General features: G+C 40.9%; 1 protein-coding gene across 1 annotated transcript in view; it reads right to left on the bottom strand.

The window, feature by feature from the left end:
* The window catches only part of EFL1 (elongation factor like GTPase 1), an 89,908-nt gene that overhangs the window by 10,669 nt on the left and 63,079 nt on the right, over positions 1 to 16,160 (bottom strand). The window contains exons 16-18 of the mRNA XM_072950889.1: positions 14,286 to 14,417; positions 8,892 to 9,039; positions 2,868 to 3,850 (exon numbers count right to left, since the gene is read on the bottom strand). Of these exons, the coding sequence (XP_072806990.1) occupies positions 2,868 to 3,850; positions 8,892 to 9,039; positions 14,286 to 14,417 (1,263 nt within the window). The remainder of the gene's footprint in view (positions 1 to 2,867; positions 3,851 to 8,891; positions 9,040 to 14,285; positions 14,418 to 16,160) is intronic.

Here is a 16,160-nt window from a genome sequence, read left to right as displayed (position 1 = left end):
GCCAAAGTTTTACTGAAGAGCAAAAATGAAAGATGTTAACAGGTCAGAAAAAGAAATATGAAAGGAGACAATTTACTACTTACAAGATGATCAGTTTAAAACACAAACCAATTCTGATATCCCCCGAAGCCCATTAAAGGCAATTTTCATGGGTAAAAAATGATTTTAGAACCATACCGTTAAGAAAGTAAATTTTACAAGAAAGAAGGTCATTTTCTTGGGATTACTTCCCTAGAAAAAATAATTTTAAGATGATTATTTTCTACAAAATTTCCCATTTTGACCATAAGCAACTATACATTTATAAAAGGATGTAACAATCCATGTAGAAAAAAGTAAGTTTTAAAAAGAAACTAACTCATCTTGCTAAATAAGAAAGATCTGAACTTGTCTTTTTACTTGTCTTGTGCCAATTCTTGGAGAATAAAAGCAACCTTCAGCAGTCTAAAGTCTTCCTGGAAGATCTCTGAATATCCAGGCAGAAAGCAAAGGCCTCAGGAACACAGAGGTCTCCCGTTTCCTTTTCCAGTCGAAGGTGGTGATTTAGAAAGAAAAAGGAAAACATAAGAAGTGAAGAGCTGACTCTCCTGACAGACCTTGGATGCTAGAGGCGGACTATCAGCACCAAAGGATCCCTCCAAGCAACGCGGAAACAGGCTTAGGAGAGTCTCTAGTCTAAGCAAGAGGGCTTCGAACCAAATCAGGAGAAAAAAAAAATCCAGATCAAATCTAAACATAGCTTCTTTGTGAGACAGTGGGTGCAGTAGTCAGCTGTTCTCTGAGAAATGTATTAGGAAGGCTGACCAGTGACACTGGTACAGACGGTCGACAGCGGACCCTTGAACGGCACGAGTCTGACTGCGTGCGTCCACTTATACGTGGGTTTTCGCGCTAAGGACAAACTATAGCCCTGTGCAGTTCACAGCTGGTTGGCGCCACAGATGTGGAGCCACACATGGGGAGGGCCGACTGTAAAATAATACTTGAATTTCCAACTGCATGGACAGCCAGCACCCCTAAGCCCTGTGTTGTTCAAGGGTCAACCGTACTAAACAATCCACATACTCACAGTTGCCACCTCACAGGGGTCAGTGAGGCCTAGCACAGTGACATTTGTACTTGGACAAGGCACAGCAAAGACATATTTTGCTCCTAAGAGCGAAGAGGACCAGTAAGTCTAAGGGTCGGGAAAAGCACCGCTCCCCAGAAAGTGCCAGAACTGAGTCTGATGGCCAGGTGTGAAGTGCAGGGGTGACAAGTCATATTTGGAGGGACCGCCTGGTCACATGCAGGGTCCTGATGGTGATTTCCTAATAGAAATGGAAAAATGGGTACAGAGGATTGACTCAACAGTCTGCTGGGAGCTTCAGGCTGATAAAGGCCAACAGCTGATCCTGGCTTCAGGCGTTGGGCTTAAAATCTGTCCTCTCAGAAAGTAAAGGACAAATGCCGTTCCAAACGGATAAGGTAGGAGAGACGGCAACGTCGGGGGGAACCTGTGTTCCCAGTATGCTGGGGTCTCAGGGAGGGGAAGGACAGGCACAGACCTACATGGACCCCAGCCTCTGGGGAGGATCATTTCAAACACATGAAAGAAAAGAAAAACAAAACGGATTTTAGGATAACGATCCTAAGATAAAATTCCTTTTGGGAGTACCAAGTCTAAAAATCTCAATCATGGATGATCCCAACGAGGGAACAAAGGAGACTTCCTCCACACCCAAAATAAATAGCTCCAAAATACATGTTGGGTCACGGAAGGTATTCTGTTGTGTCTTCTAACTCCCGTTTTAAGAGGACATCACAGCAGGCAAAAGAAGATACCAGCTAAGGGTGGATCGTAGCTTAGGGCTTAAAAACCACTGCATACTCCATGTCATGTTTGCAGATTTGATTCACAGCACACACTGGCCCTAGGCAGTCCGGGAGTAGCCAGTCCTGTGCAGCTTTGTTTAACCCAACTGCTTCTGAAATGCTGCTATGGACACTCAGTTCCTCTCACAGGAACCTTACGGGGATGCAAGCCTAAATTTCTTTGGAGGGAAAAACCAGTAATTTAGATTTATGCTTTCAGGAATTAATCAGAAGAACCTTACTAGAAAGAATGCAAAATAACCACATATTGACTCAGAGGACCTCAGAGCTAGAGGAAAACTAGTAATTGGGGCCACTCTCTCATCTAGGTCTCAGTTCCCTCGTCTACCCTCCTCACACGGAAGCAGCTCCGTGATCGCAAGCGGGCAGAATTACTGTGCACCAGGCATGGGTCTAGGCCCCACACCTCTCTTCTCATGTTACCCTTCACAACCTCCAGTGAATCATTATCTTCTTTCATAGGTGAAGAAAATAAGTCTCAGTGAAGTAGTATCTGTCAAAAGTCAAAATAGCTACTGAGTGCCAGGGCTCAACGTCTCCTGAGATCCCAAAGGTTCTTCTCGCAAAGAGAGAAAGATCGGGAGCAGTATTTGACATAAGAGCAGTGAGTAAAGTCCCAGAATTCGCAGAAGCCCTCTGTGTTAGGAGTTCATGAAAGTCCCATCACTCCGATCATCTCAGACTGATATGGCTACTCCCCAGTGAAGAAATACTGCACAGGTTTGGATGGTAACATGTATGAGGAGCTTAAACTTCATTTACCAGAACTTTTATTACAAAAAAGTCTTTCTATTTGTTGAAAAAGAAATGATCTTCAGTTGTCAAACTTCCGCTCCCCCCACCACTCAAAGATTTTAGTATGTAAGGCCCTCTGGCTTTCCAAATTCCTAGATCCTTAATATGTTAAATGCTAATGTAGCTTCTGCAAAAAAAACATTAACTGAGTTTAAGTTTTCTGATCTAAGGGGCTGTCTTTCCCTTCCGTTCCTTACCGAGCACGTCACCGGTGGCCATGATGTCACATGTGTACATCGCTGCCATCAGACGCTGAGGTTTCACTTGCAGTGCGTAGCGACAGGCCTCTTTCATGGTGGCAATCAGCTGTCCTGAGAAGGGTCCATAGCAGTCCGTGAGCGCAGACTCTCCTTTCTGGGAAGCCTTCTTCTCGAAGGGCTCAGAGCAGCCACCCTGCAGAGCTTGGTTTTCACCTTCACCAGCACAGGTTTCACCTTCTCCCTGTCCCTGTTTCACCAGACCACTTTGCTCTTGATTCTGTTTATCACTTGCTGTTTGTTCTTCAAATTTACTTAGGTCCCATTTTTCCAGAACGAAACAGACACCCATGAGAGGCTCCTCACACATGGGGCCGGAGAGGGCTGCCAGCTGGAAGCCACTCACGATGCTGTTGCCCAAATCGCGGTATCTACTGGCGTCTTTGGAAGCTCTGCCTTCCGGGCCTGTCCATACCGAGTTCTGAAAATCTTCACTCCTATTGACTAATATGTTGGGCCCACATTTTCTCGGGCCAAATGACCAGATTTGGTCAACGGTGTTCCTCCATTTCCTCCCTGTTAGATGTTGCTCTAGTTTTCCTTTGAATTCCCAAATTTTCTCTTGCGTCTTCTGGTGAATCATCTGAGTATTTTTGCCCTCGTTCAAAGAGGATGTCAGTTGCTCCATTGAACGAATTAAATCACTATTTTCTTCCAGAATCTGAGTGACCTCTTCTGGAAGGGGCATGGCTCGAACACTGAGCGTGGCAAGTTTATTGGGAGTTGTTACGGTGATCAGCCCGTCAGAGTCAACTTGTATTCCTTCAGGGATTCTGCTTAGATCTTCTTTTGTCTGGTGTATGACTGCAACTTTTTGTTGTTTGCCTATTTCTTCATTGACCATGTCAACTTTTGGGGGTTTTGTGATTGTTTCTCTGAATGGAATAATTGGTTCAGACACACTGATTTCAATCTTTGCAAACCTACAGACAAACTCAAGAGAAATAATAGAAGGTTATAATCAAAATGGCATCAAAACTCCCATGTAGAAATATTACATAACGAATATTCTGCAAAAACACAGAAATATAAAAATTTTACTAGGAAATATTGGTAATTTATATTATATCAGAATTCAAAAACTGCTTTCATTTCATATTGAAAAGACTACCTCTAATGGGAACATACCACCTTCAGGGGGTTCTCTACATGTCCTAGAATTTCACTGCTTTGTTCATTCTCAAAATAAATAAACCATCTATTTAGATAAGAATGTTTTGAGTGGAAAATAGATGGATGTCTACCCGACGCTGCGTTAATTTGAAATTACTTTATACTTGAACCTGACAAAGACAGCAGACATAGACAAAACTAGTTCAGTCTTAGACCTAAGAACTGAGATACACTACCTAAGATAAAATAACAATGAAAAAATGGATATATGTGTGTATTTTTTGTTTTTACTCATCGCTTATGTACGAGCCACTATGCTAAGTATTTTACGTGTGTTATTTCTTCAGTAGGTCTATTCTTATCCTCATTTTGTAGAGGAGAAACCCAAGTGAGAAAGATCAAGTAACTTCTCCGAAGTCATAAAGCTAGTAAGTGGAGAAGCTAGGATTAAATCTAGATCTGACCTCAGAATCCATGCTCTTAGCCATTATGCTATACTGAAAAATCCAATTAAACAGCGTATTACAGGAATAATTCACCACAACACTAAGTAGTTTTTATTATAGGTTATAAAAATTGATTTGTATTAGGACATCTGTGAAAATAATATATCACATTAAAAGTGTCTACAAAGTAATCTATGTAACCATCTTTAAAAATGCTAAATTGGCACTCAGTAAAATGTAACATCCATTCCTGATTTTTAAAAAAGAAAAGCACTTAGAAATCTTAGAAATAGGAAAATATTTTTAAAATAATCATTATCTAGGAAAAGTATGTTCATATACTTAGAACATTCAAGAAAACCAAGAAACATTACAGCTACTGAAACTCTGAGAGTGAACACATCTATGACACTGTCCTCCTTTCCTTGTATTTTAACGTCAAAAGGGCTGTGAGTCCTATTAGTCCTTTAAATCTCTGAGGTTCCCAAGAAGTCTCTTAGAAGTGATAGTAATCACTTCTAAGATTAATTAAAACCACTCCACGCCATGGAAGTGGAAGTGTGTGTGTGTACGGTTGTCACACCTGCAAAGCGCCTCAGGGCTAAAGGTTCTAGAAATCCCGACGGGGCAGAGCCCGTCATGACTTCAAAAGCAGCAGAGCGGGCTCAGGCGACAGCAGCACTTCTGCGGCTGCTGCCAGGTCTGCTCCTTACTACCTCGAGGGGCGGCTGCTGAGAACGCTGACAGCTCCTCTGGCCCAGAGACCACAGGCAGTCTCCTTGTCTCCCACGCCTGTACATAATGCATCCTAAACGTGTCTGTGAGCGCTGAAAAAGCAGCTTATATATAGAAGGCAGGTTCTTTCCTATGAGAACTAAAAAACCTCTAGAATTCTATGCATATTCTTACTGTCAGTATAACTGTAAAATTTAATAGTCATATGGAACAGTGCACAAAACAAAACTCTACTGACCTGTGACTTATCACAACGTGAACACCTATGTAAATTACTACTCAAGTTAAGAAACAAAACAGTACTAGCCCTCAGAAGGCCCTCTCATGCCTTCTCCCAACCCCGAAAAGGTAACCACTATCCCGATTTTTATTGTAATCCCGTTTTAAATTATTTTTATCATCTAAATATGTAACTTCTATCCTCTATGAAACGGCCTGCTTTCTGGACTTTATATAAATACAATCAATTTTTTTTTCAATTGGCTTCTTTTGCTCAATATTATGTGGTAAGTTATGTTGTGAGAATTCTATAGAATTTCATGATATGGATTTACCATTATTTGCTTATCCATTTTATTTTGAGTTGTTTCCAGCTTTTGGCTATTAAAATTTTTGTTGCTTTGAGTATTCTTGATGCAATTTGTCCGGCTTGGAGTTAAGTATATATGGAGTAGAAATGGGAGTAATTTGCCAACCCATAGGAAATAATTATCTCCTACCTTAGCAGATAATACCAAACCATGCTCCAAAATAGTTGTGCCAATTTACATTCCCACTAGCTGTACAGGTAATTCCTATTGCTCCACATGTTTGCCATCATTTGATGTTGTCACTTTAAAAAATTTCAACCATCCTGGTGGGTTTGTAAAGGTATCTCACTTTGGTTTTAAGTTGCATTTCATTAATTACTAATAAGTTGAATATCTTCTCAAATGTGTATGGGTCTTTAGACTTCTCTTTTGTGAAGTACTAGTTCAAGCCTTTGTCCCACTTTCTAGTAGATTGCTGCCTTTCTCATTTATTTGCAGGACTTCCTTATATACTGGGGCTAGAAGTCCTTTGTTTATTACATGTATCACAAATGTCTTCTCTAATCCCACGGCTTACCTTCTTACTCTCTTAATAGCATCTTTTGTTGATCAAATCTTTACTTTGTCATTAATGTTTTTAATGTCCTATTGAAGATGCTTTTCCCTACCCTGAAGTCTTGAAGGTAATCTCCTGTATTTTATCTTCTAGGCACTTTATGATTTCGCCTTTCATTTTTTAATTTATAATACACCTGAAATCTGAGACAATGTGAACGAGGTAGAGGTCAAGTTTCTTTTATTTCCATATGGATATTCAACTTGCCAGCACAGTTTACTGAAATGTCTGTCCTTTCCTCATTGCTCTGCAAGGCCACTTGCTTCTGAACTCTCTCTTCTAGTCCATTAATCTATTTGTTTATCCTTGGGTCAACACCACACAGTTGACTATTACAGCTTTATATAAGTTTTGATATCCTCACGGTAAGAACTCGCTTTACAGTTTCTGCATAGAGAACCTACAAATATGAATACGTTTTTATTCCTAGGTATTTGATATTTTTGTTGTTACCGTAAATTTTAACCTTAAAATAATTTTCATTTTCTGTTTATTAATGGTATTACAGAAATACAAGAGATTTTGCACATTAATCTTCAATATGGCAACCTTGCTGAATTTACTTACTAATTGTAAATTTCTAAAGATTCTTAACACTTAAAAAAAATCTGAGAATTAAGTTATTATTTTAAAATACATTAAGCCTTATAATTTATCCAATTAGCATTATCCTCTAACCAACATTATAACCTTCAGAAATTCCAAGAAAATGGTGACAACATGAAAGAGATTGAAAAAAATCTACCTTCTAATTTTGTACTAATTATGGCTATGAAAACATTTAATAAAGGAAAAGGCTACTACAATGCCATTTTAAACTGAAGAACAGAAATGAGAACATTCCCAATCCAGCAGAAGTTACTACAAAATCCATAAGGCTGGTGCTGCAGCCGCAGCATTTCTTACTCTATCCTATTAGCAGCTGCAGTGGTAAGTGGTAAGTAGTACCACCACCACTACAACCACCACCACCATCACAACCACCACCACCTCTACAACTACTACCACTACAACCACCACCACCACCTCTACAACCATCACAACCACCACCACCTCTACAACTACTACCACTACAACCACCACCACCACCTCTACAACCATCACAACCACCACCACCTCTACAACTACTACCACTACAACCACCACCACCACCTCTACAACCATCACAACCACCACCACCTCTACAACTACTACCACTACAACCACCACCACCACCTCTACAACCATCACAACCACCACCACCTCTACAACTACTACCACTACAACCACCACCACCACCACCACCACTACAATCACCAGAACCACCACCACCACCACTACAACCACCACCACCATCACAACCACCACCACCTCTACAACTACCACAACCACCACCACCACCACCACTACAACCACCACCACCAATTATACTATGTTGTTTTAAGGATTAAATGAGACAAAGTTTAACACAGTGACTAACATATAATACTTAGTATATAAATAGGTTGATTATTTATAATTGTTATTTTATCTATAATTATCTTGATTATTATAGTCCCAGAAAATTTAAAAATAAAAGGAAGAAAGGTCATTACAGGGCAATTCACCAAAGAAAACAAATGGTCAATAAACACATGAAAAAATGTTTCACTATCCTTAGTAAGCACAGAAAATATATGATGAACACCTTTTATTTGTCCCTCAGAGTGATGAAATTTTTTAAAAATTATGATACATAAGGTTGTCAAAAGTTTAAGGGAAGAGACACTTTCAAAAACACTGTGCTAGTTACAGTGTAAATTGGAACAGCCTTTCTTAAGGATAATATGGATCATGGGCCTAAAAAGTATGCCAGTAATACAACATGCAACCTTTTAAGTCAGAAATTACACTGCCAGAAGTTTATCTTAACCAACTAATCAGAGCTGTACGCATAGATCTCTACAGATATTTGAAAAGGCACAGAACAGACTAGGGGTTTATGAACCCAAATGTAATGGTCATAATTATCTCTTCATGGCAACTGAATGATTCTTTTTATCGTCTGTATTTTCCTAATTGCTACAATAAACACATATTACTTCTGGAATAAAGAGGAAAAATGTAACTTAGACACAGAGATCTGGGGTCCCTACGTATCTACAAGATGGAGAAATACAAAGAGTTACTAAAGGCTTACACTGTAGAGGCCACATCAATAAGGTAAGGAAGCCCATCCAAAACACAGCCTAAATCTACAAAACACAATTTTGCTTTGCTGCCCTGATATTCTGTGTGTGTATGTTTAAAGTAAAATGCACACATATGAGAAGATATTTTACGACTCAAGCTAAACGTGAATTATTCAAGTCTAGCAGTGAATGCTGTTTTCCAGTTATTAAAAATTAAATATATGATATAATACCACAATAACAGTTCATGTTTAATTGGGGGCACTTCATTTTTTCTCCAAAAACATACTGCAGTCTAAGTTGAACAGGTTTAGGAAACACAACATCCCACTGATTCTGGGGCTATCATTTTCCCAACTCTGTCATCACCTAACCTTTCTTTTAAGTCATCCAGGCATCGCTGAAGATGGACTTCTCCTGCTGTGACTAATACATGCTCTCCCGTTTCCTGAATTAAAATCTGGACACAGGGATCAGCTTGGTTTAACAGCTTCATTCCTTTGACGAGCTGAGGCATTTCACCTAAGTTAACAAAATGAAATACTCATTAAATACAAGATAAGGACTAATATAAAGACAATTCCCATGGGAAAACTGAAGAGACAAGAATAATGAAATAAACTCTCAAAATAATGGTTTATTTTTCTTTCAAATAATAAAGCAATGTGAAGAAAACTACCTTCTAATAATTTACTTGTACAGATAGCTAACATGAGACACTTACAAATTCACCAAGACTCCCAAAGCTGTTGTATAAGTTCTTCAAATACTCAGCTAATATAAACTGCCATCATTATATTTGTGAAACCACCTAAATCTTATTACAAATGTACGTATTATGTATCTAGAAATGTAAGAGAACTCTTCCCCAAACACTACCTATAAAACTATAAAATCAACAAATAAGCAAAAGCAGCATTCAATATGATACTCAATTCACGAAACTGTACCAGAACTTCATATTTAAAATAACTGTTTATGAAACTGCTTGACAGAATTGTGGGTTTTAGAATAAGGATGGCCTTTGGGTTGCAGCTGTAGTGCACCAGCCAGCCACTATGCTCAGTGAGCTAAGGGGCACCTTCGCACTCCATGTGGCATGTGCTTTTGGTGTCCAGCTGCTTACTCCCCATAGCTGATGGGAGCTGAGGGAACCACATCTTGGGTCCAGCTGTTTTTTCACCCCTTTCATACACGCAGCGGCCGCTATTCACTCAAGGCAGTTCAGAGGAATTCCTTTGCTGCTTCTTCAACAGAGATCTTGGCTTTGAAGCCATTTTTATGCAGTCTTGTTTCACTTCTACATTTGAAGGAAGGACTCAGTAATTGTTCAATGTCTGGTTTTCAACATGTCAAACAGAACAAACCACGGGAGCTTTCTGCAATCAGTGGTTTCCAATATATGCTACTCAAGGTGATTATCCATATCTATCCCACATCTATTTGTTTTTCCATTATCTGTTTATTCTTTAAATATGCTTTCCAAATGATAACTAACACTTTACAGACAAGCACTTAACATGTGTGAACTCATTAGCGGTAAGGCAGGGATGACTACTGTTCTCACTTGATAGATGAGGGAACAGGAATAAAGACGCTAAGGTACTTGTGCTCAAGGTCACAGACGCACTGGTTTTGGAGCCTGCAGGCAGACAGCCATGGAGCCCATACTCAATGCTGGGTGCCAGCACCCTCCTGGGTCGTGGTCATGAGCCACCTACAGGACGCACGAACGGCTGAGGAACAACAGGAGAGGGAATGCACTGTATGTGGGACAGACGGGCACCTGAACTTCGGGCATACTGTCGTTTTCCTTTGCCTAATTCAGTGGATTTACAGATACTATCCAGCGGTAAATGAATATTCACAGAGTTTGGAGCATGGCTTAAAAAGACTCCTGCAAAAAGACCACTGATAATACATATCATAAGAGCCTACAGGAAAAATTTAAAAAAAATAACAAAGCTTTTTGTCAGCTCTCCAACAGTCAATTTACAAAATAAAAACAATGACTGTCACTAGCATGAGAACCTAATGAATTTTTAAAAAACCCCACACATTTAAATTTGTCTCTTCATGGCAAAGGTGACAGTGTAACAATAAGCCAAGAAGAAAACTTTTAAAAAAGATATTTGGAATATGGAGACAACATTCTGAAATCAGACATTTGAAAATGTTTACATTAGAGTCATTTTGTTGCCAGAAACAACATGAAAATGTCATCTACAAAACCTCTTAAAAACTGGAAGCTAATTGTTTAAAAATCTTCCAAATAAATAGTTTGTTAAAGATATGAAACTTGACATCTTCTAATATAAGAAAAACTGACTGAGATCAGAAAAAGTAATCACTACCTGCATTTCATCAAAACCTTTGTATAACTAGTAAACGGGACTTTAAAATGGACATTATGACTTAGTAAAGGCGGCCAACGATGCATTTCTCCCATTTGGACTTTGTAACTTTGTGAGGCGCCTTTTTCAGTAACAACAGCCATTAAAATCAAGTGATGCAGTAAGTGTAACCTAGAAGCAGACCTTTGCACAGCTAGGTTACAAAGTGTTAAGGTAAGATTTTCAAAAATAACGAAGCATTATTTGCGGCACACACCCTCCAAGAGGGCCCCAATCATCTTCACCTCCTGCTAGTCGCACTCCTGTGCAGGCCCCTCCCTCAGTGAGTCAGGGCTGGCCTGTCTGGCCAACAGAATATTGCAGAAGTGATGTGTGATTCCCAAGGCTGGACCACAAGAGGCACTGCAGCTTCTGCTCCAGGGTCCAGGCCTGCTGGCTAGAGGTGGTCACCATGCTGGCTCCAGGATAATCGAGCAGCCACGAGGAGAGGTCCCTGAGGAGAGGAATTGAGGCCCCCAGCCAGCACCAACTTGTGAGTGTACGTGAGTGAACCACCTTGGAAGTCCAGTTAAACCTGCAGATGGCTGTGGCCCAAGGTGATACATGACTACAATTGCATGAGACATCCCCAAACTGAACCCTTGCAAAATTCCTCACCAAAGGAACTGTGAAAAGTAAATGATTATTATTCTTTCAAGCCACTACATTTTGGAGTAATAAGTTAGGCAGTATTAGACAATTAATAACAGTTATAAACCACAATCATAAATAAATAATATACATACACACCTATTTATACACTGTGTGTATCTCCATCAAATACAAATAAGAATATTTTAAAGACAGTTATTTCATCTCAATTTTTAAAATAATTTGTATTTCATTATGTACATGAAACATCAGCATGAAAGCTCATATATCTATATAAACATATGTATAGAGGGCTTTTCTTCTTTTCACTGATATGGATAAAAGATTAAAAAATTCTGGAAACCAGTTAACTCTACTCTCAGGAAAATAGAATTTCTTGGGATTTCCAAAAATAAAGATTCAGAACAGTCCCCAAAGCAGGAGTTTGAATCCTGACGCAACCACTTACTAACCGCTAATGTTAAGGCCTTGGGCAAGTTAACTAACTTATCTAAGCTTCTGTTTACCTTATGTGAAGATGAGGATAAAAAGCAGCACAGGACTGCTGAGAGGATTAAATGAGGCAATCAATGTCAAATCCTAAGGATCAATGTGATGCTGAAAATAATAATGGCTTTGGGCATCTGCAGTTCTCTGTTTGGGTGTTGGATTTTGCGTAGACCAGGTGGGCACGGAGCTGAGGGGTGGCCACTGTGACATGTGGACCTCAGCTTGGGAAACCAGAGAAAGGAAAGTGGAAGAACAAATGTTTAGAACTACTTCACACCCGAAGAAGAGTAAAAGGTTGTCTTCTAGATTAGTCAGCCCAGTTTGTCAGGATGAAACAAAAAAGAGGGACTGGGGATCCATGTTCTATTTAAAAATGAACAACGCATCTGCCCAGTGCTTCTCGGAGTCGTACTGCTGGGAAGCTGAGGTACAGGAGGGTTGGACATCCCAATAGTCATCAGACATGTGATCCACAGAGAGAGGGGCTACTGTAGCCCCAAGGGAAGGATGGGCAAAAGAAACCAGGACAAAGGGTAAAGAGACGATGAATATCCTCTGAGAGCTCAGAGGAATGAGGGCAGCATTAAGAGAAGTATTCCCAGACATTCTAAAAGTAAAATAAGATGCTGACACCATGGTAACACCAAGAAGGTAGAACAATGAGTATAAAATTCAAACATGGAAACACGGAATGGGCTACTTTAGTAACACAATTAAGAACATGCATGGTGAAGCCAGCAAAAACAATACATCTGATGGGGAAAAGTAGCAACATTCCTTTTAAAATTATGAAGAACTGGGTGCCCCCTTCTAATCATTTTAGTTTTTTTTTTTTTTTTACAGAGTTCAGAAAAATCTAATGAAACATATATGAGGAAATAAACTCTGGCATCCAGATGGACAATCCTAAGTAATTCTATTTATTAGATTACCTTGTTTGTGAAAAGGAAATTACTCTTACTGAGAGTCTGCTATGAGACAGGAAGTAAACTAGGTACTAGGACCCCTCATCTCGTGTCGCCAAAGCGGCCCAGGAGCTGGTCCTGTGCCCTGCAGGACTGGGCTTCACTCTGCTTGGATAACAGCACAGAGCAGCACACAACTATCAGAGTTCAAAAACTGATAAGTATCTATTAAAACACTGTATCTTAAATTATCAATTATTTCTTTAATCCATATTTTAAAATTCATGATCCAAATGGAATAGGTAAGAATTAAATAAGAAATAAGATAAAAGTACATACTAGCAATGCCTAAGAATAAATCATGATTGCTAGACTCAAATGTCCCAATGTAAATAAAACTCAGCTTTCTTGTATTACATGAGCTTCTTGGAGTTAGAGACAGTTAGCAAGCAGAATAAAAGAGCAAATCATGAGGGGCCAGGATCTGGACAAGCCCACAAAGAGGAAGCAGGCACCACACAGGACCCATGCGGCTGCCAAGGTGCTGTCAGTCCACAATGGCAGCCCGGAGATGCAGTTCTCCAAGCATCTGCTCCAGCGTCCTAGGGATGCTCAGTGGCTAAGGATATGTCAGAAACTGAGGCACAGACAAGCTTTCGGAAGGCCCCAGCTCTGGGGAGAGGAGGGGTGTACAGACGCAGGGGCAGTAAGGCCATTAGAAACCCCAACAGGAAACTGCCATTTTGCACACTGTTCTCTGGTTCCCTTAAAGCAGTCTGGAGAGTCTCACTGACCACCACCAAGCATGGGGAAGGAGGGGTTAGCCACAGTCAGGGGAAGTAAATCACAAGAGTCAGTGGGGACTGGCCAGGTAAACAGTATAAACCAAGGACTAAGTGTGAGTTATCACAGGGCCTAGCATATGTGAGAGTCACACAGCCAGGCAGAAAGAGGCAGGAAGTACTTCAACGAGAGGAATGCTCAGTGTCCAGAAGATCTAGCAAACGTAGAGCGAAGAGGCACACAGGAATTTTCAACTAAAGAGCTTGGGATTAGATTCTGAGAACCAGCCACATAAAACGTGAGCTTTCCTGAGATACTAACTACCCTGTGCCAGGGTTCTGGGGGATGCAGAGAACACAGTTTCCCTGGCGGACAGAGGTGCCTAAAGATGCCAGGTCCCTAAGACGGAGGTGAGGTGCCCCCCTGAAGTGCTGGTGGCCTGCACGGCCTCACGGCTGGGCAGGTTACTCCTGCTACATACCCCCACGAATGCTGCTCACACAAGTCACGAGGACTCAAGCATGAGATGCACACACTGACAAAATGTAACGAACGTCACGTGCTTTTAAAAACGAGGTCATCTTACTTGGGTGTTTGGGTTCAACAGCAACCCTCACAATAGGGGTGGCTTCAAAGTTGAGTGGTATAAAAGGTGGGCAGGATGGCACGCTACACAGTGTCGCTGATTTCAGCACAAAGTCTTGAAGGCCTCCTATTCCTGTAGGGAGGAAAAGATCCATGGAGTCAATAAAAGATGACAGACTCTGAATTTACGTTAGAAAAATAACAACATCAACCCAGCATATATGTCACAGAGGAAAAACACTTAAAAATGTTGCAGGGAACGAGGCAGATTTGCACTGTGGCTCTCTCCCCACTGGCTGCTATTTAATCGCTGTTAAACACTAAAAAAATTCTGCTAAACATTTTTGTTTTTCACATATACAAATCCTGTTGTAACAAACTGGGCTAAAACATACCTACTTTGACCACAGAAACGATCACGTCCATATATATTTATATTTATATATATATATCTGAAAATGCCAATTTTTTCTAATAGTAACCCTTAGTTTGTAAAAGATATTAATTTGATGAAGATGGATCTCTACTGAAATCATCTCTTTCGGCCAATCTATTTGCCTATGGGTAAATGGAATTTAGAGACTTAGGATTTGACGCTGCTATGGAGTACTGCCCCCTGAGGCCCACCCCCACGACCCCAGGTTTAGAAAAGAGCATCAGTTACCCCCCACCTCCCTCCCCTGCCCCCCTCACCCCCCTCTCCACTTCAGGTTCCTGGCTGACAGTTGCATGAGACTATTAAGGGCACATACTCATCTTTGAGCAGAAAGGAGCAGAGAGAATGCCTCAAAAAGTAAGAAGGGGTTATACTGAACCTCGCACCCAGAGTAAGAGCAGACAACATTTTAGAAGAAATTAAGAAACACACCCAAGGGCCACTTTTGTGCTTCTGGGTTAAGGTACACATTGAGGAGGGCATGGAAGGGGAGACTATCTGTTTTAGGAGGTGACACAGGAGAGAGGGGCCCGGATATTTAATCAGCATTCTACTTTCGCATCTTGAGCTACAAACAACTATGAGAAGGAAACAAAGGAAACAAGTCTGCTGCCTTCAGCTGAGAAATGGACGTAAAGGCACAGGGCAAGGGGATTCAGCCCGGTGGAGGGATCTGAAGCAGAGGCATCTGACACACAAGCTTGGAAGATGGTTTAGACGTTTCTTTTAGTCTGACCACACAGTGTGGAAGCCCCCTCTAACCTCCCCACCTGAATGCATCCAGAATTCACCATCCCACTACGTTAAGGATAGAACCCACTGTAAGAGCATCTTCCTTACATTATGCTAAAACGTGCCTCCCCCATCTGTACATGGTCTTAATGCAGTTCCCCAAAGGGCCACAGAGAACGTGCTGCTTCTACTTTCACCAACTCCTCTCTGGATTTCAAAGGCATCCGTCAGATCTTTTTAATCCCTTTCTGCCTCACTCTAAACATCATTAGCTTTTTTAACGGCTTAGCGCATGACATGATTTCTAGACCTTATGTGTGCAGGGGATCCTCCTCAGACTAAAGTTTCCAAGATGCTAAATTCAGTCCCAGTGCCTGCGGTGTATTTATCTGGTCACGGTCTAAATTTCTTAGCGCTGTCCTTCTCATCCAGCACACAGAGAGATCTATACCTGGCTACAGCATCTTGTTAACACCCCCACGTACGGTGATGTAACAGATCTGGGTCTGCCCAAGCTTCCACCAAGTCCACAGAAATAACATTTCCCATGAGGCCAGGGGTTTAGGAAAACCCCACAGTAAACATTCCCTTTCAAATCCTATCCATCCTGCTTCTGACCTCTGACTAGCATGCATTTCCTTCCTGCACACACTGCACATGGTCTCAGTGAAAAGATAAATGCTGGTCTCTCCTCTGTATCACCAGGGA

This window comes from Vicugna pacos, chromosome 27 (assembly GCF_048564905.1).
Source record: "Vicugna pacos chromosome 27, VicPac4, whole genome shotgun sequence".
Classification (NCBI taxonomy): Eukaryota; Metazoa; Chordata; class Mammalia; order Artiodactyla; family Camelidae; genus Vicugna; species Vicugna pacos.
This window is presented reverse-complemented; position numbering and strand designations above follow the sequence as displayed.